The 18,280-nt window shown below is 47.0% G+C and overlaps 1 protein-coding gene across 7 annotated transcripts in view; it reads left to right on the top strand.

The window, feature by feature from the left end:
• Nucleotides 1-18,280, top strand: part of BCAS3 (BCAS3 microtubule associated cell migration factor) — a 293,578-nt gene that overhangs the window by 260,636 nt on the left and 14,662 nt on the right. For 3 of the 7 annotated variants that reach the window (XM_030232182.2, XM_030232183.2, XM_050981766.1), the window contains 2 exons: nt 11,859-12,026; nt 17,357-17,422. In XM_030232182.2, the coding sequence (XP_030088042.1) occupies nt 11,859-12,026; nt 17,357-17,422 (234 nt within the window). Of the gene's footprint in view, nt 1-11,858; nt 12,074-17,356; nt 17,423-18,280 lie in introns of all 7 variants that reach the window. The other 4 variants (XM_050981768.1, XM_030232185.2, XM_050981767.1 and 1 more) reach the window with 4 other exon arrangements.

Consider the following 18,280-nt stretch of genomic DNA (forward strand, 5'->3'; position numbering starts at 1 on the left):
AAAAATTGACTATAAAAATCCAGTTTTTGTCTTTCCAACTTAGGGCACACTCTGATTCAACAGTGTGAATTATCAGACTTCCCTCTTAACTGTGATTTATTTTGGGTTGATGCAGCCACTTCTGTCTTTTTTTTTTCTGGTTTTATGGGAAGAAAAGTAAGAAAGAATAAGGAAAATTTCCCTTTTAATCCGTCCCCATTAGGGTGATGCCCTACAGGCACACCCTTCTAGTCACCTTTAGTGATTTCTCTAGCAGGAGGTCAGTGCCACTGTCAAGTGCAAAAATGCTGTTGTCACTCAAGGCAGTCAAAGACCTTGTGTGACTTTTTTTCAGGAGTTCTTGCTGGCTCCTGAGAGCTTTGCTGTGAGCCATGGCTGCCTGACTCCTCTCTGCACTTGGAGCTGCTGCAGCCAGCGTGGAGCTGGGGAAGGCTGAGTCCCTGTGAGCTGAGTGTGTGCTGAGGAGGAGAGGGAGATGAGTTCAATGACCAAAAGCCTCAGGCTGGGATGTGCCAGCTGGGATCATTTTTTCACTCCATCATCTCACCTTGCCACGTCGCTCTGCCTTATCCAGCCACCAGATGCCTGATGGATAACACAAGTGACAAGGGCAAAACCTCCTCCATGGATGCAGAGGAGAACTTCAGGGGCTGCTGGCTCCTGCCCAGCTGTGTCCTGCCTGGCTGCAGTGAAATCCCTGCCTTGCCTGGGCTCTGGGAGGAGATCAGACCTTGGTGCTGTGAGCTCTCTGGCCACTCTCCAGCAGCACACTTAAGCACACACTTAACTTTCAGCATATATCCTCCCATTGAAGTCACTGGGGCTGTTTGCATGCTTAAAAGTAAGTATATGCTTAAGCTGGCTCATGACCAGAGGTTTCAGTGCTTTGTAGGTCCAGTCCTTGCTGGAGCTCAGATAATTTGCTCGTGCAACTTGGCACAGGCTTTTAATGAATTCAGAATCGGGCCAAAAAAATTTATCTTCCCTGCCTTGGAAGGATTACAAGGAAACAAGTTTAAGGTTTTGTTGAGGTTTTATTACTTTCTAAACATGAAATTTTATGTTTCTCTGTAGTCCTTAAAGAAACACATTTTTCTGGTGTTCTTGGGGGAATCTAAAGACTTGGAGTGAACAATTTCCAAAATGCTCAGAGCTGATGGAGCAGTACCTGGGATGTGCTGCCTGGCCAGGGCAGGAGTGGCTCTGGAGGTGCCATCTGTGTTTTCACACCTTGTATGAAGATGTGGCATTGCACTGGGTTGTCCTCAGGCAGATTTCACTGTGGTCACCTTCAGGAGTTACCTAAACCTCAATGTTCCAGCTCTTCCCTGGTGTAAACAACAAAATTCTCTCCATCAGCCCTGAAAACTCAGCTTGCCTCAGTGCTTTAGGTGTATTTTGTAACCTCTTCTCCATCCCCTGGTCTTGGTCACTCAGTTGAGAAGTTGCTGAGTTTCCAAACCAATTCCTGAAGTTCCTGGTGCTGTGTCCTGGTGGCAGCTGCTCAGCTGCCCCAAACACAAACATTTCCATCACTCCTGAATCCATCTTGTGCAAGGCTTGAAATATGTTAAAATACTTGAGGGAAAGCTGTGGTTCCAGCAGGCTCTGCTCATCCTGTTGGATATAACCCTAATAAATTGGAGGTAATTCAGATTTGCTCCAGAAGTGGCATCATTAGGAAGAAACTCTTCCCTGTGAGGGTGGGCAGGCCCTGGCACAGGGTGCCCAGAGCAGCTGTGGCTGCCCCTGGATCCCTGGAAGTGTCCAAGGCCAGGGCTTGGAGCAATCTGGGATAGTGGAAGGTGTCCCTGACAATGACAGGATGGAACAGGATGGTCTTGAAGGTCCCTTCCAACCCAAACCATTCTGGAATTCTGTACCTTGTGCTGCAGGAGCTGGGCACCAAGCAGCAGGAAGAGTCACCCTGTGGCCAATTCCCAAACCCCCAGAGAGTGCCTGGTGTTTGCAAGTGAGATTTCTTTATCCATGTGCAGGCAGTGATTAGACAGTAGCTTGGAAGCAGCGTGCACATTATCTCACAGTGAGGTAAGACAAATAAATTACAGCTTGGAAGCCCTGAGTGGGATCACTGATCCACCTTAGGAAAATATTTTGGTTTCTGTTTATAAGTCAGCTGGGTTGTGAAATGTTTCATCTGGGAAAGGTGATATGAGACCAGAGAAATATTTGCTCTTATAATGCAAAAAATATTCCAGTTTCTCTCCTAAGGGGTTGTTAGTGATAGAAACCAAATTTCTTCTTCCTGGAGCCTCAGCTGCTTCCCCACAGATGCTCTGCTCTGAGCTCTCTCCTGTCCTGGCTGACAAGAAACTGCCCATTTTCTCTCCTTGTTTGTAACATCCCTCAGGCTGCAAATTCCTTACAAAGAAGAAATGCCCCAAAGGCCAGCAGAGCTCTGTCCCTGGCAGCCTGGGCGTGCTGTGGGGAGGATGCTGAGGATCCTGGGGCAGGCTTTGGGCACAGAGCCACCCCCATCCCTGCTGTGCAGCTCCATCCAGCTGGGATTGGGATGGGGAAGCCTTCACCCCTCCTTTGCAGCAGGTTTCCAACAGGTATCCCCAACATTCAGCTGCAGATAAACTCTCCCCACGATGAACTTGGCCTTTCCCCACTCTCTGGTGCTATTACACAAGAAGGAGTCTCCTGTTACAATTTGAGTGATATATTAGTACATAGCACAGTTCCAATGTTTTCTCAACACTAAGATTTTTTCTTTTTTAATTCAAATGAAACAATCAGAATTAAATTCCTTGGCTCACACAGTCACCACTAAGGCTCGAGCAAGATGACAAATCCACACTTGTGTCTCAGAGTGTAACATAAGATCTCAGTTATCCCAAAAACCCCGATGAGTTGTCAGATCTTTCTTTACTTGTGGGTAAATCTGAGCCCTTTCTAATCCATTTTGTGTCCTTTGTACATGTGTAGATGGCTGTGCATTTGCACATGCCACGAGATTGATAATAAGCAAGATAAATCTGTTTTCTTAAGGGAAGCAATACATTATTGCAGCCCCTGCAGTGGAATTGGCATATTCCTGCCTTGTTCAGACAGGGTATGACTGCAAACCTCTTCCCAAGAGTTCAGAAATGACTTGGCATGTAAAGGACTAAGGATCATGGTGTGGTGTCACAGAAATACCAGATGGATCCTTCCTGCATCTCACCCAGCGTTTTCCCCACCGAAGGCAGCACAAAAGGCTTCAGCATCCTAAAATCACTGCTTTGATTCAGAGGAGAAGTCAAACAAAATAAAGACTCGTCTAAAAAAGCCTCCACTGAGATTTAATGGAATTCACTCTGTGTTTAAATTTCCTAGGCATTGTTGAAAATCTCAATAATCATCTTATTGTAAGTTTAGCTAAGTCGTAGATCTGCGGAGAGTGGGAAAATTTACTAGGAGGGAAAAAAAAGTTACTGGATTTTCTAATTTTAACCAGGACTGAGAATTATAAGTATGTGAATACCACAAGAAAACATTTCCAACCTTGCAAAAACTAAAAAGTGCTGAAGATCTTTAGTGAATCCTTTTTTAATGAAATTTCCAGACCTGGAGGTTGAAAGAACACCAGGTGAAGTTTTTTTCTGCTTTGCAGATTCCTACCTGGTAACCCAGGCTTGTGCAGAGCCCTGAGTTCTTCAGGACACTCTGCCTTATGCCAGGATTAAATATAAAGAAATGTTAATCTCTAAGGGGGCTTGGGGCTGGTTGTAGCATTCCTGATTTTTTCCAGGCGTTCTGATCCTGTAGAGCATTAAAATATGCACAAATCTTGCTGTTCAAGGGGGAGGGGGAAAGTTTTTTCTTGGAAATTATTTTATTACAAAGGGTGATTTTGTTTTCAAAATCATAATAGCATCCAGTTATACTGTAGATTCCATCTCTCTTTGCTTTTAGGCAGCTAAAGAGCATCCAGTACTGGAAAAATGTCCTCAGCTGATTGTTCTGTGCTCTGCACTCCTCAGGCTGTGGATGAGCTGCACCTTCTCTGTGGGTGCAGCCTCTGGCAGCACCCACCTGTGCCCCAGCCCCTTGTGCTGTTCTGCAAGGCAAGATGACAAAGTCTTGTGCTTCTGGTACTGCAAAACACTGCAAAATTCTGCAAAGCACTGCCAGATCCTGGTACCACCACACAAATTTCCCTGGTGACACCAAGCGCGCGTCTCGTTGCGTTTTCTCGTTTGAAGCCCTGCTTTGGGTGGCTGTCACATCCTGCCTCCAGTTTTTCACCCATCCTGTGTCCTTGCACTAACCTCCATGCCCTGGGGAAGCCAGGAGCTCAGCAGGGGCTGGAGGAGCCCTTGGCAGTGCTGGGGGGGTTTTGGGGGGCTCTGTTCTGCTTTGGGGCTCGCGGGGCTGTGGAGGCACCAGGGCCCCTGGTTTGGTGGCCAGGTGTGCTGGCAGCAGGAATCTGCAGTTGGATGGCATCTGACAGGCACTGGGAGCATTCAAGGCAAAGGCAGAGTTTAATAAATACACTTAATCATTTATGTTTTGACCTTAGCCCAGACTCGTAGTCAGACACAGAGAGCAGAGAGCTGGAAGCACACTTTGTCAAGGCTGCTCTGGCAAAGCAGGGCAGCCCCGCTCTGAGGAAAGGCAGATCCTTCAGAAAGGAGAGTAAAAGGTCAGGACTAATCCAAAAGGACAAGCAGTGTATGTCTGTGTGTATATTGGGTTTCACATATGAAATCCAGTCATGATAAATCTGATGGCTTTAGAAACATCTACTTTGATTAATGAAAACATAGTTCCCATAGACTATGGGTTTCATACTTCAAAGTTCCCCTGGATTTAGAACCTTAGGTTTTGCTTATTCATATAACATGCAGGAAACTATTTTTAAATGAATAAGGGAGTATAAAAAAAAAATTTTAAAAGGCAAATGTTTCAACATCAGTGGTACAGATAGGCTGGATAATAAGGAGCAAAATTAACAAACAACAGACATTTTATTATGCATTTTACAATAATGTTTACATTCTTTTCTCTATATTTGTTTTTCCTTGAAAAGATTTATGTATTTATAAAAATATCTCGCTGCTCCAGCTCTGAAAATTGCAGCCTTGCTCACATTTGAAAGCCTTCAAGGACGGCTGTGATGGCTGGCTGTGCTCCTGAGCATCCCAAACCTCCCGAGCCCTGGTTAACCCCTTGTGCAGGAGCACAGGGGTGTTGGGAGTTTGTTGGGATGTGGGGAGGAGGAGGAGGGTGGGGTGGGGTGGTCCCTAAGGACCTGCACCACAATCCTGGACATAGCCAGCACTGCCTGGGCCACTGTGCTGAGTTTGTGGCCCTGTGGGCAGTGGTTGGGCAGCCTCCTCCCTGAGCATCCATCCCTGGAGCTGCTGGGCACGGGGCTCCCGAGGCTGCTGGGCTCCTCCCAGCAGCTGCAGGTCTGCTCCAAACTCATCCAGAAATCCTGACACAGGGATAAACAGCAGTTTTGTTTACAAGTCTGTGGTGCTGAGGAGGGACGAGCAGCTTCTCAGCCTGGCTTAGCCAAGAGTTCAGAGGCACTTGGAAGTGTTGGCTGCCTGTGGGAGCGGGTACCCCAGCTGAAGGCTCCATTAATTAAATGCACTCACAGGATACAGAGCTGGTGAGTAATGTCCTGTTTATAGCAGAACTGTGAGCAGTTCTGGAAAAAAAGAAACCCTGTGGGAGGGAGGATGACAGGGAGCAGAGTGACTCCAAAGGCTGTGGCTCCTGCCATGCTTTCCAAAGGCAATAATTAACACTCACACCTCGGTGTTCTGTCCCTTGGTGTGCTGTGGGAGAGAGGGGTGGCAGCGTGTGAGCCATGCACAGGAGGAGCAGCAGCACATGCCATCAGCACAGAGATGCCATCACCACCAGATCCAGGGCAGGTCAGGGGGATGTTGCTTCTCCACACTCAAATCAAGAATTTGCCCGGATTCCCCTTCAAGTGCTCAGAGCGGCCGGTCTGTGGCATTCCCGCTGGAATCACAAAGTTATGGCACAGAGGGGAGTTGGCAGAGCCGTAGGAAAGTTCAACCTTCCGTGTTCAAAGGAGCTGTGTGCAGTTGGACTCGCTGCTTTGGGCCAGGAGTTTCCATGGGCTGGCTCCTGGCACGCCCGGGGGTTCCCGCTCCCGTCGCTGTGGTCACCAAGAGCCCCTCCAGAGTCCTCTGCTCCCTCTGAAAAGGCCAGGGCAAGCAGGAGAGGGGATGGACAACCCTTCTGTCCCTCTTGGTTGCTCCTCAGGGTCATCAGGCAGGGTCAATGCATGATCAGGATGCATCTTTTATCAATTAAAACTGGCAGTCCTTTCCCCTCCTGGTCGCTCTGGTGGTTTTGCTCACACCTATGTTGCAATATGCAAGGTGAGGCTCCAAACTGTCAAGCTCTTTAATAGAACCATTACCAGATTTTTGGAGAACGTTCTCTTTTTGATTTACTGTTCCTTAGAAGACAGGAAATGGAGCTACTTGATTTCATATTTTAAACAAAGCCGTCCAGAGGTTTAATGAAAAAAATTTCCCCTGGCTTTTGAATTAAAGAGCTATGGTGAAAGATTTAGCTTAGCTATTTTGACTTAGAAAAATAACACACTAGAAGCATTAAAACATTTTGTAAAAATACTTTTTACTACTAGAGAGAAGAAGTTTCTCTGGTTTTCTTGCTTTTGGTTGGTGGGGCTGTGAAATGAAAGGACATTTCCAAGGTTTAGGGTGGGTTTTCTTTTCCTTTCTTCAGTAAAATTTATTTTGCTTTTATATTAAAAGCCTTGAAACAATTGCAATGCGAGAGACAAATCCTGTGTGTCTAAGCAAGGTAATTTGGTGTGAGTAATGACAGAAGCCTTTGCCATTAATAAAATGCAAGAAATGTGGAGCAGAAAGATGGGAACCTGATTCTGCTCCATCAGCAGGGGCAAGAGAAAAGGGTGGTGCTCCTTGAGAGGCAAATGTCTGTGGAAAGAAAGAAGTGGGAGATTGATTTCAGGCAGAAAATTAAAGTTTTATTAGGGAAATACTGTATATGAAGCAGAATTAGCTGAGAGCATTTGGGCTGGAATTGCAGAACAAAGCACTGTTGACCTCTGTGGTCAAGACAAGGGTCCTGCTTGTTCTGTTTGGGTGGGTTTGGGGTTCTGGGATGGTGCCTGGATATCATACACAGGAGGCTGATGATCTTCATTCCCACCCAGTTTCACCCTCAGTAAAAAAAGGAGAAGTGAGTGTTTGGCAGGCTTGAAAGCACCGTGCAATAGGATGAAATATTGACACAGTTTTAAGTCAGTAAGATTTCTTTTCAGTGATTTAATGAGATTTCACAAGTAATTGCTGGAGTCACATCATGCCTGCTTTGCTCACCCTGAGTTGTTCCTAAATGAATTCCCCCTTTGAGGTGGAACCTGCTCCCCCCCAAAGCTGTGTCCAGGCTGGGGCACAGAGGGAACTCTGGGTTTCCACCTCAGGGGCTGCCATTGGTGGCTGTCAGGAGGGTTCAGCAGGCTGTCAGCCTGCCTCCCCTCAGCCCTCAGTAACCCCTGGGATCTCCAGGAGCTTTCTCAGCCCCGTGGGTTCCGTGGTTCCCTTCTGGCTTTGGCCATTCTGAGAGCAGGACTCTCCAGCCAGGTTTGTTTGTAAACTCCTCGCTGGCCACTGATGGGGAATTTGATACTTTATCAAGCGAGATACTGGGATTGAAAAGGGGAGAGAGAGGCAGCCAGAAGGAGAGATTACCATACAATAAATAGCAGAGATAGGCTGAGCTGCTATCAGTGGAAGTTTAATGCCATTAGCCTGTGTGATGCATGCAGGGAATGATGTGGGCAGGGCAAAGCACCCAAAGGCTCCTGGCAGCAACCTGGCATTGCCATGGCACACTCCAGAGTCCATTGCCATGGCACACTCTCCAGAGTCCATTGCCTTGGCACACTCTCCAGAGTCCATTGCCTTGGCACACTCTCCAGAGTCATTCTGCAAGGTGTAAAAATACCCAGAACTTAATTCTGACATGAAAAAATTATTTATTCATTTTATTCTGTGCTGTCTGCTGATGCACTGACAAGAGGAACAGGAAGGTGACAATAAATCTTGTATTTCTTGAAACAGTTTTGTTTTACATCAGAGAGGGCCAGAGGATTTACAGGAGGAAGGAACCTGCCTGCTCAGGCAAGGTCCCCTTTTCCACCCCCAGATTCTGAATAACCTCAGTCACACTCTGTGTGTCCAGCTTTACCTGGAACCCATTTTATCAATGTCTGTATTGAAATCTGGGGGGATTTGGGGGTTCCACTGCAGCACAGAGCAGATGCTGGAGCAAGGACCTCCTCTGCCTGATGCAGGCAGAGTGATCACCCACAGGCTGCAGTGGTGGCTGCTGAATCCCAGCTGGATGTCTGGCTATCAATGGTCTTGCCAGATGTGCACTGCTACCACGGAGAAGGAGTGAAAAGGGAGGAAAGATAAAACTAGAGCTTCCCCAGCCCTACACTTCTTTAACAAGCAAACTTTCAGTGCAGTTAATCCCTGGAACCTGCATTTGCATTAACACTTGCAGCCTCACACGTTGCTGCTAAGAAGTTTTGGCAGCTCCTGGCCTTGATTGCAGAGGTAACACTGCACTTGTCTCCTTTGCTCTCACTCAAGGATCTCAGGAGCCAGAGCCCAGCACTCCATGAAGTTTCTCCCTGTACACACAAGCAGGCATCTTGGCAGAGCTTCAAAAGCCATTTGCCTTATTATTCATATGTCTGCTTATAGGAGCAGAAATGCTCCCATTTCTCACTTTTGGAATAAGGGCTGACACCAGGAAAGAGGAGATTTCTCATCTCTGGCACAGCCCTGCAAACCTGTGGGAGATCAGCATGTCCCTGCTGCTTCCCTGAGGTTTGGGAAGCGGGTTTAAAAGTCCTGATCACTCTCAGGGTACATGAACAGCTCTGTCAAAAACAACTGAAATCTGTGGGGTCTTGGACAGGGGGTCTCAGAGGTGCATGAAACTGTAGAAGGATGACTTGGGGAAAAAAACTTTAAAAAAGCCCCAAATTCTGCTTTTCCCCCTGCCTTTAGGAGAGGTGATATCATGAAAATGCTGCAGAGATTTAAACATCTTTGAAATTACCTCGCCTCCTCCCTGCATTTTCTCAAACAAGCTTCAAGAATCCTCACTTTAAAACAAATTACTAGACTGGAGCAACCTTATAAATCCAGAGAGCCATTAAAAGTGGAAATATTTGGTAATTTCTCATCTGGGTTGAAACTGGGACTCATCCAGAGTTCAAGTGTGTGCATCACAGAGAGCCACGGTCCCGTTGTGTCGAGCTCCCTCTCAGTGCTGATGGCTTTGGTTTTCCAGTGCCAGGAATCCACTCCCTCATTTTCTAGAGCTCCCTCTCAGTGCTGATGGTTTTCCATGCCAGGAATCCACTCTCCCATTTTCTAGAGCTCCCTCTCAGTGCTGATGCTTTTCCAGTGCCAGGAATCCTCTCTCCCATTTTCTAGAGCTCCCTCTCAGTGCTGATGCTTTTCCAGTGCCAGGAATCCACTCTCCCATTTTCTAGAGCTCCCTCTCAGCGTTGATGCTTTTCCAGGGCCAGGAATCCACTCCCTCATTTTCTAGAGCTCCCTCTCAGTGCTGATGCTTTTCCAGTGCCAGGAATCCACTCTCCCATTTTCTAGAGCTCCCTCTCAGCGTTGATGCTTTTCCAGTGCCAGGAATCCACTCCCCCATTTCACAGAGTTCCATTTCAGTGCTGATGCTTTTCCAGTGCCAGGAATCCACTCCCTCATTTTCTAGAGCTCCCTCTCAGTGCTGATGCTTTTCCAGTGCCAGGAATCCACTCCCTCATTTTCTAGAGCTCCCTCTCAGCGTTGATGCTTTTCCAGTGCCAGGAATCCACTCCCTCATTTCACAGAGATCCATTTCAGTGTTGATGCTTTTCCAGTGCCAGGAATCCACTCTCCCATTTTCTAGAGCTCCCTCTCAGTGCTGATGATTTTCCAGTGCCAGGAATCCACTCCGCAGCCAGGCCAGGAGATAAATCAACGCCGATGAAATTCAGGAGCCAGGAGTCACCAGTGCAGCCCATATAAATCCCTGCATGCCAGCCCAGGCTCTGCAGCCCGTGCCATTAGAGCTCAGAGTTATCAGCCCCTCTTTGCTGATGGATGGGTTCTCTGGCTGGCCGAGTGTTTACCGTGGTTATCAGCCCGTGCTCGGGGCGCTATCAGAGGAAGGGCCGCCTGCCGCGGGGCTCGGTCTCTCACCCTTTCTATTACCACCTGTCAGTGGCAGGGGGTGTGCTGTGAGCCTCTACAGTCACAGACTACAAGTGTAGATAGTTTCTGACGGCTGATCAAAGGGGAAAAGCAAAGGGCTGATAACAAGGACGTGTTTCATGTACTTTTAACTCCGAGAAACATTGGCATTTGCATTTTTTCCCCTCGGTAAGCTGGCAGAAACCAGGCGCAACAAACGCTGCATATTCAGTTACCTAATAGTGGAGTAAATGGTATGTGCTTGAAGGAACAAAGCATAACTGTAATCTTGTTCCAAGTGGGAATGATTTAAGTAAGCCTTCGCAGAAGACTTGCTGTATAATAAAGGAGAATAATTTTAATTTGTACTTTGAAGTGATCCTGGGTTCAGAATCTAATCTTTGCATTCGGCAGAACATCATACCCTGCTGTGAATGAGGTAATAACTGCGAGTCAAGGAATTATTTGAAGGATCTTTTGTAGGTACGTGCACTCCCTCACAAGAGCCAGTCTTCAGTAGGGGCTGCTGGGGAAAAAACCTCTGCTAGAGCACGTTTGAGCTAAAACTTTCCAGAGAAAACCCACAGATATCCCAGACTGAGGGAAGGGATCCATTTGTTCCTTCGTCAGACACAAGGCAGCTCTGCCTCTTCTCTGTTTCAGAGCAAAAAAGGGAATTCAGGTAAAATTTCTGCCCATTAGCAAAGACAAAATGACTCTTGCATTGTCCAAGATGAGGAGGGGGAAGAAGCATCTCAGCAGCATCCCAGTGGAAGATTAATCAACTTCAAAAATAATTCCTAGTTGTCTGACATAAAAATACACGCATGCCATTCACATTTGTGTTATTGTGCTGCTTTCCTGACTCTCACCTGTCTGTATTTTAATTTCACCTTTTTGATTACAGCTGCTTGGTCGAAGTTGGTTCATACTTAGGGTTCTACTGTGCTGTGCTGTAACACCAACCTGTAACCCATGTGCTAAAATCAGCTTTTCAGGCACCCAAAACGCAGCACACACGGGAGGAGGTTGGTGCCAGGGTGTCTGTTACAGATGGATAATGAGATGATTGGCTCTCACAATTAAAATATAACTGTTGTGTGAATATTAAGAAAAGCTTTAGTGATGTACAGTTATGTTGTTGTAGTTTAGATGTCCTCTGATCTCCCCATGGTTCCCTTTCCCCCTGTATTGTTGCCATCAGACAGCCTGGGCTGTCTAGGCCAGGTAAGAAGAAGCTGCACAGGTGTCCCTTACCTGGGGCAGTGGGGAATGGAAAAGCTTGGGGGTGCTCAGGGGGTGGGCATGGCAACCCCTGCCCTCCAGTCCAGTTACAGAGCAGTCTGCACTGATAAATGGCAAAGAAGAGCTGGCTGACAGACCTTGGGAGGGGCCAGGGCTGGCTGGTGCAACCCCAGGGATATAAAAGATCCATCTTGAAGATGAACCATCCACGTGGTACCCACGAGGGGCAGCTCCCAGCGCTGCGAATTTTCCCTTCTGTCGTCCTTTCGTTGTATTTCTGTCAAGGTTTAATAAACCTTTTGAGATTTTCCAAGCGAGCTGTCCCAGTGTCCCACACGTGTCCCCTGTGTGTCACAGGTGCCTTCGACCGGAGCGTGACGCTGCTGGAGGTGTGTGGGAGCTGGCCCGAGAGCTTCGGTCTGCGGCACATGTCCTCGGTGGAGCACGGCGAGGAGGGGCTGCGCGAGCGCCTGGCCGACGCCATGTGCGAGTCCCCCAGCAGGGACATGGTGGGCTCAGGAACAGGTACAAAGAAGAGGTGTGATCAGAGATCACGTACATCTCACCCAATGGTGATTTGGATTTCTTTTTTTTTTTTTTTTTTTTTTAAGTTTCGCTTTTTCTTCTCTACTCTCCTCTCTCTCTCTCTCTCCCTTTCCCTCTTTCTCTCTCTCTCTTTCTCTCTCTCTCCCTCTCCCTCTCTCTCTCTATTTGTGGGGATCTCTGAAGTCATTTCTAAAAGGAAGTTAGTGGTAGATCACATAAACACACTCTGAGATATTGGCACATGAAGCTTCTTTATCATCTAGCTGGGACAAGGGCTCTCCTGCATCCCCTCCTGTGCAGATTGCTGCCCTGCTCCCAACAATGCCATCATCACACAGATCCTCATTCTGTGTCCTGAATAGAGCCACTGTGGAGCGCTGGTTCTGTAATCCAAATTAATCCATCTTCATCAGTGTCCATTATATTGATAAATTGTATCATCTGTTTAAGTAAATGGAATGGCACATCAGAGATTAGGCTGTCAGGAGGGGCCCTGTGGTAGGAGATGCTCAGGAATTAAAGCACAGTCACTGTGGGTTTATTGTCTCCATTCATTTCGACCTCTTCCAAAAAACACCTCCAGTTAAAACACCTCAGAGTGATGCTGGCCCCCAACATCAGCTGCCAACTCACCTGTCACTCTCCTGGCAGCTTGCCTGGGAAGGGAGAAGAGGAGAAAGCAGCAGGAAGGTGTGGGAATGCCCACCTATGGGTCTTCCAGGAAGAGCAGGAGCTGCCTCTTCCTTTTGCTCTTGCCCTCATGTGTCACTGAGGGTCTTGTGCTGCTCTGAGCTCTCCCTGCTCCTCAAAAAGTCTCTTCCATCAGGGCTCATCCTGGCTTTGCTCACTGTGGAGCAGGTACCAAACTGCAGCAGCTTCCCACAGGCTGGAGGAGGAGGATGTGAGGAGCAGGATTTCAGCCCTTGTCTGTAGGTCCAGGCAGCAGTAAGCAGGCTGAGCAGTGCAGAAACCCCTTCATAACCCAGCTGGTCACCTTGCCAGCTGTCCTTCCTCTGCTTTCCATCTTGAGAGAGATGAAATCAAAGGATGAGTTAGACTTGGAATTAACAGAAAGACTTGGTTGAGCACTCAGGGTGGGTCTGCTGCAGCTCTGGTGCAAATCCTCACCAGCTTTTAGCCTTGGCCAGGACACTTGAGGAGTCCATGACTGCAGAGCTCCACCAGTGCACTGAGGATAGAGATCATCACATTGCTGGTGTGGACTTCAGTCAGCTCATGTCTGTAAGGGGCTGGGAAGGTGGAAAAAGCAGGCTATGAAAATAGAGAAGGGCACATATTTCATCACTCAGTGCCCCAGGCTGGGATCAGTGTGAACTTTGGGAGGGTATCCACTGCTGATAATGGGTCAGCACCCCTTGGGCTGTGTGTGGAAGGGGAAAGGTGAGGGGAATACCTCCTCTGAAAGCTGAAGCCTTCCAGATGTGCCAGGTTAGGGTGACTGACCAGCCTGGAGACTTGACAGTGCATTATATTGTAAAGCAAGAACTTTGTCAGAGACAGGGCTCTGTATTTTCCTAACATTTTCACCAAATCCAGCTGATGGCACCCAGTGCCAGCTTCTTTGGCATAAGATGAGGCTGTCAGTCCTGCAGGTGTAAAGTCAGAAAGGAGCTGTTTATAGAGATGCCATCACTGAGTTAATATTCATGCAGAGAGATTTCTCCCAGCCCCATAAATCTCCCTAATGAGTGTAAGATAGATGCCATCTCAGAGCAGCGATTTTACACAGCAATAATGAGTAACATGAGCACTGACCCAGCTCACCCCATCCCAGCACCCTCCCCTCCCTGTCATTAACACTCTGTGCTGCCCTGCCTGTCCTGGGATCCTCTCCACCACTAACACACTTTATTCTCAGGATTTGGGCATGTGGTGACTCAGAGCAGCAGAGAAAACCTGGTGATAAGAGGGTGAACTCCTGTGCCCTTTCCACTTCCATCCCCTAACAGCTCTTGAGCTGTTCCTCTTTAGCAGACAGACAGAAAAAGTTCTCTCCTGCTCAGATGTACCTGGAGAGCTGCACTCACTGAGGGAGAGGGCTGAGCTGCCTGCCAGCACCATTCCTCAGCCTGGGGAGCACAGGGAAGGGCTCTCATCTGCCTGCTGCTTAATAAATGGGCAGAGATAAGTGTGGAGCTGCATTACCCTCACTTCAAAAAAAAGGTGTCTTTGTTGGCTCAGAACAAGTAGGAGAGTTTTCACTTCCCCCCAGCCACTTCTATCGTAACCAAGCTTGGCTGAAGTGAATTATCTTGGAAAAAACTCAGTTTTCCTCCTTGGGTTCTCTGCTGCCCACTCAGCACAGTGAAATGACAGCAAAGAGTTCAGCAGAAAGGGACACTGGAGGTTTGTTTGTTGGTAGTTGATTGCTGTCTTGCTGCTTGTTTCAAAACCAGTGTTTATATTTCTGCATTGGACTCAAAATTGTGGAATTTATAATCCTTTTATAAACCTAAAATAACTTAATTTATTCATGCCTTTATGTTTTGCATGCTTTAACCCCTGATTGTGTTCTGGGCATTCTCTTCAGCCCTTAAATAGATTTTGCAGAGATTTAACAAAACTTGCAAAATCTGACTCAAACTTCAGCACAAATTAATGATGATTTCTAGCTGGGAGTGTGAAGATTTGTGCTTGTGCAGTGCTGGGGTGCAATGTGTGGGCAAAAACTGGGCAGTAGGGTGGACAGTGAGACTTTGTCAAGTGCTGGGCTGGCCCTGACATGCACTTAATGACAGGAGATAAATAGATTCTTTTAATGCCTTAACTGTTAGGGCATGGCTGCCAGGGAGGTTTCTATGGGAATCAGGGCTGAGAGGCTGCAGGGGTGTGCAGGAGGTGTGAGCAAGTGGGGCACACACACTCTGGGCAGCTGGCATGCCAGAATCTTGGTTGGGTACCTTGGGCATTGCAGCACTAACCTGGCTCTGGCCACTGCAGGGACAGAAATACCCAAAGGTTGTCACAGCACAAAGATCCAGCTGGAGGATGCTGAAAACATCAGGAATCATCTGGCATTGCAGGAAGGGGGGATTGGATGGGGCTGTTCCACCTCTGACTCCGTGCCAAGGGCTGTCGGACAGAGGGTGGGAGAAGAACCAGGGCTGGAAACAACCCCCCAAAAATCTCCTTTCCTTGTGACCTAAATGATAACTCCAGTTGTCCAGCTAGCTGGCTTGATTGGGAAACCAGCTTTTCCCCTTGTTATCCAGTTATTCAGATGACCCATGTCTATCTGAAGTGGAGTCTGCTGTACATAAGCTGTCAGCCCAGATACACATTTAATTCCAAGGAAGGCATAAATTGGCAAAGATGCAAAAAAGATGTTTTTGCTCTTCCAGTTTCTGTCAAACTCTCACTGAAAAGAAAAAATTATGCAAGTCTAGACACAAATGTTAGTGGTCAGTGCCCTCTTTTGCTTGCAAAGCTTTGTTTTCAAGCAGCTACAATATTTACATTTGCAGTGCAGTTCTTAAGTGTGTGCTGGAGCTTCATATTGCATTCCCCCCCTAAAAAAAAACCACCCTAGGACTGTGATTTATGAAACTCTGCTTCCAGAAGACAAATATCTCTGATTCTACTCAAACTGGACAGGAAGAAATTATCAGCTCAGGCTAGAAATCTTTCCCTCCAAAAATACTGCAATTAATAAATCCTCTGCTTCACCTACTCCTTCAGCAAGTACATTTTTTAAACTTTCCAGTGTATTTTTGATCACTTCTAGGCTTAATATTTGAAACCAGCCTATAGTAGGGGAGCAGCAGGATGGTTTTTGGGATGTATCTTTCTTCCAAAACTCCTGCCAGCCTCCCAGTCAGCCCTCACCCACGGGGGGCTGGTGGCACAGTGAGGAGCACCTCAGAGGAAACTGCCTGGATTCCTTCCAAATTTCATCAACAGACTGAAGGAAGCTCCTATGTTGAAGCAAACTCTCTAAGCTGATTAATGGGATGTGAGTAAGTGGAGCTAATTAGGTGTGCTGTCAGGGAATGGCCTGTAGGAAACCCAGGATTGGGGCTCTGGGCACTTTGGGTCCTGGTCCCCAGCCAAAACCCAAAGGCTGAGCCTAACTCGGGTCTGGACACCTTTGAGCTTTGCAGAGGGATGGGTTTGGAACCTTCCTGTGAGATTTGGGGGCTGGAAAAGGGAAGTCACACATTTCCTGGAGTGCCTGGCTGAGGTGGGAAGCCAAGGGAGGAGAGCAAGGTGGCTCCTGTTCAAGGACCATCCTTCCTGGGGTTTTCTCCAAAAAAGAAGATATTTGTGCTCACAAGCTTTATGTTCAAAGATCAGCAGCCACCTGGACATGGATGTACCTGTGCATGTAGTTTCAGGAGCAGGATTAGCCCTTTATAGAGGAAGAGCTTTCAGTGGTACCTTCCCCTCCCTCTCTCCTTCCTTCCATCCCTTCTTTCCTTTCTTCCTTCCTTCCTCTTTAATTTTTCTAAGACAATTTCCCCCTTCTCTCTCCTCAGCTGTGTTTTATCCTAACTCAGACATGGGCTATAGGTACACAGAGCAAATGATTTTCCCCCTGAAGGGCATTTCTGCCATGAGATTTCTGCATAGGTTCAGGGCAAAACCAGCTTGGGCAGCAAACCCACTGCTGGATCAAATAACATCGATGCTAAAAGCAGCCTTTGAACTTTCAGAATATTCATCCCAGGGTCAGAGATTAAATTACCCCCTCCAATAAGTCTGGGAGCTCAGTGCAGTTCTTCCTACAAAAGGTTTATTTGGATGGGCCTGGTTGAAAAGGAAGGAAAATTCAGGCTCTTGAGGAGCCCCCATTTTGGAGGTGCTGGATGAGAGGAGCACACATTTTGGGATTGCACACGTTTTGGGATTTCAGGCACTTCAGAGTGGGGTTTTTGCTCTCTCTGTCCAAGGGTGTCCCTGAGCAGCCCCATCCCACAGCCCTGGGCAGGTCCAACAAGGGCATTTTTAATTCCCCAGTCATTTCCCATGTCTCCAAATCCAATCTTGCCACCAGCCCTGGGAGGTTTTCACTGGAATTTCTTCCAGGTCATACATTATTTAAGGGGGAGGGGGTGTGAATGCTGATACCATGAACATTTCTGATGAGAATTCAGGTTCATTGCTGTTTGTAGAAACATTCTAAAGGCAGCACTGATGCCACAAGACACCTCTGACTTTCTGCCATTTGATAACAATCTTGATCAACTGCATTTGCTTATTATCAACTGTGGTGTGGGGAGATTCCTTTTCTTTTTCTTCTTATTAAATCAAGGCCTTTTTATTTAAGCAATATTTTATTTTTGATACAGACACAGCCGGTGAAGTAGCAGTAAAAAACATCACCACAAAGAGGCACATGGCTTTGAAATGTTTTGGTATGTAACATAACTGTGTTGTTATCAGGTCTGAACTTTTGCACAAAGAGTATTTTCCCTTGTTCTAAAAGCAAACCCTCTCTCATCTTTCCAAGGGCCACCTACCTAACGTGGCCATAGGGGGACAAACCAAAAAATATCAAAGTGTCTCAAGTCATTTCACAAATAACATTGTTCTGTTGCTCTCCTTAAATGAACAAGAGTTTCTTTGATTTTTTTTTTTTTTTAAGTCAAATTTAGGATTCTGCTGTTCAGAGCAGAGAGGTCACAAGGCCCTAATGTATTTAGCATTGACTGCCCTCTCTTGTAGTGCGTCTATTAGTCAGTAATTTGATTTGTACCTATTCATTTGCAGTCCCTGCAGGAGCTCTGAGCTGGCCCCAAGTATAATTGGTGCTGTCTCTATTTTTACATCATTAGATTAGCCCCGACTCCTGGCCACTTGTTGTCTGCGCTTGTCTGTCCATTTATACAACCTAATGTAACACAAAATTCATTACTGATCACATTACTTTCAACTCTGAAGCCAGCTTTGTGATAAACATTTTGTTAACCCTTCCCTGCCAGCACACAGACCTGGGGGATAAATGCACTTTCCCCTCTGCAGGAAAAATCAATATCATAATAAAACAAAGTGCAGTCACATTCCTGGATTTGTCATTCCTCCCAGAGAAAGAGATGGGGAGGAACATATGGGAGATGACTAAATGGTGTCTGCATCCAGGCATCTCCCTCTGCTCGATATGAAATGAGCTCAGCACTGTCCTTTCCACTGCAACATAAAGAAGTGACACGAGATAGGGCCAGCACTCCATTTAAAACTTAATTTCTTACTCATTGTTCTGCAAGTGTTTTAGC

The sequence above is a fragment of the Serinus canaria genome, chromosome 19 (genome assembly GCF_022539315.1).
Source record: "Serinus canaria isolate serCan28SL12 chromosome 19, serCan2020, whole genome shotgun sequence".
NCBI lineage: Eukaryota > Metazoa > Chordata > Aves > Passeriformes > Fringillidae > Serinus > Serinus canaria.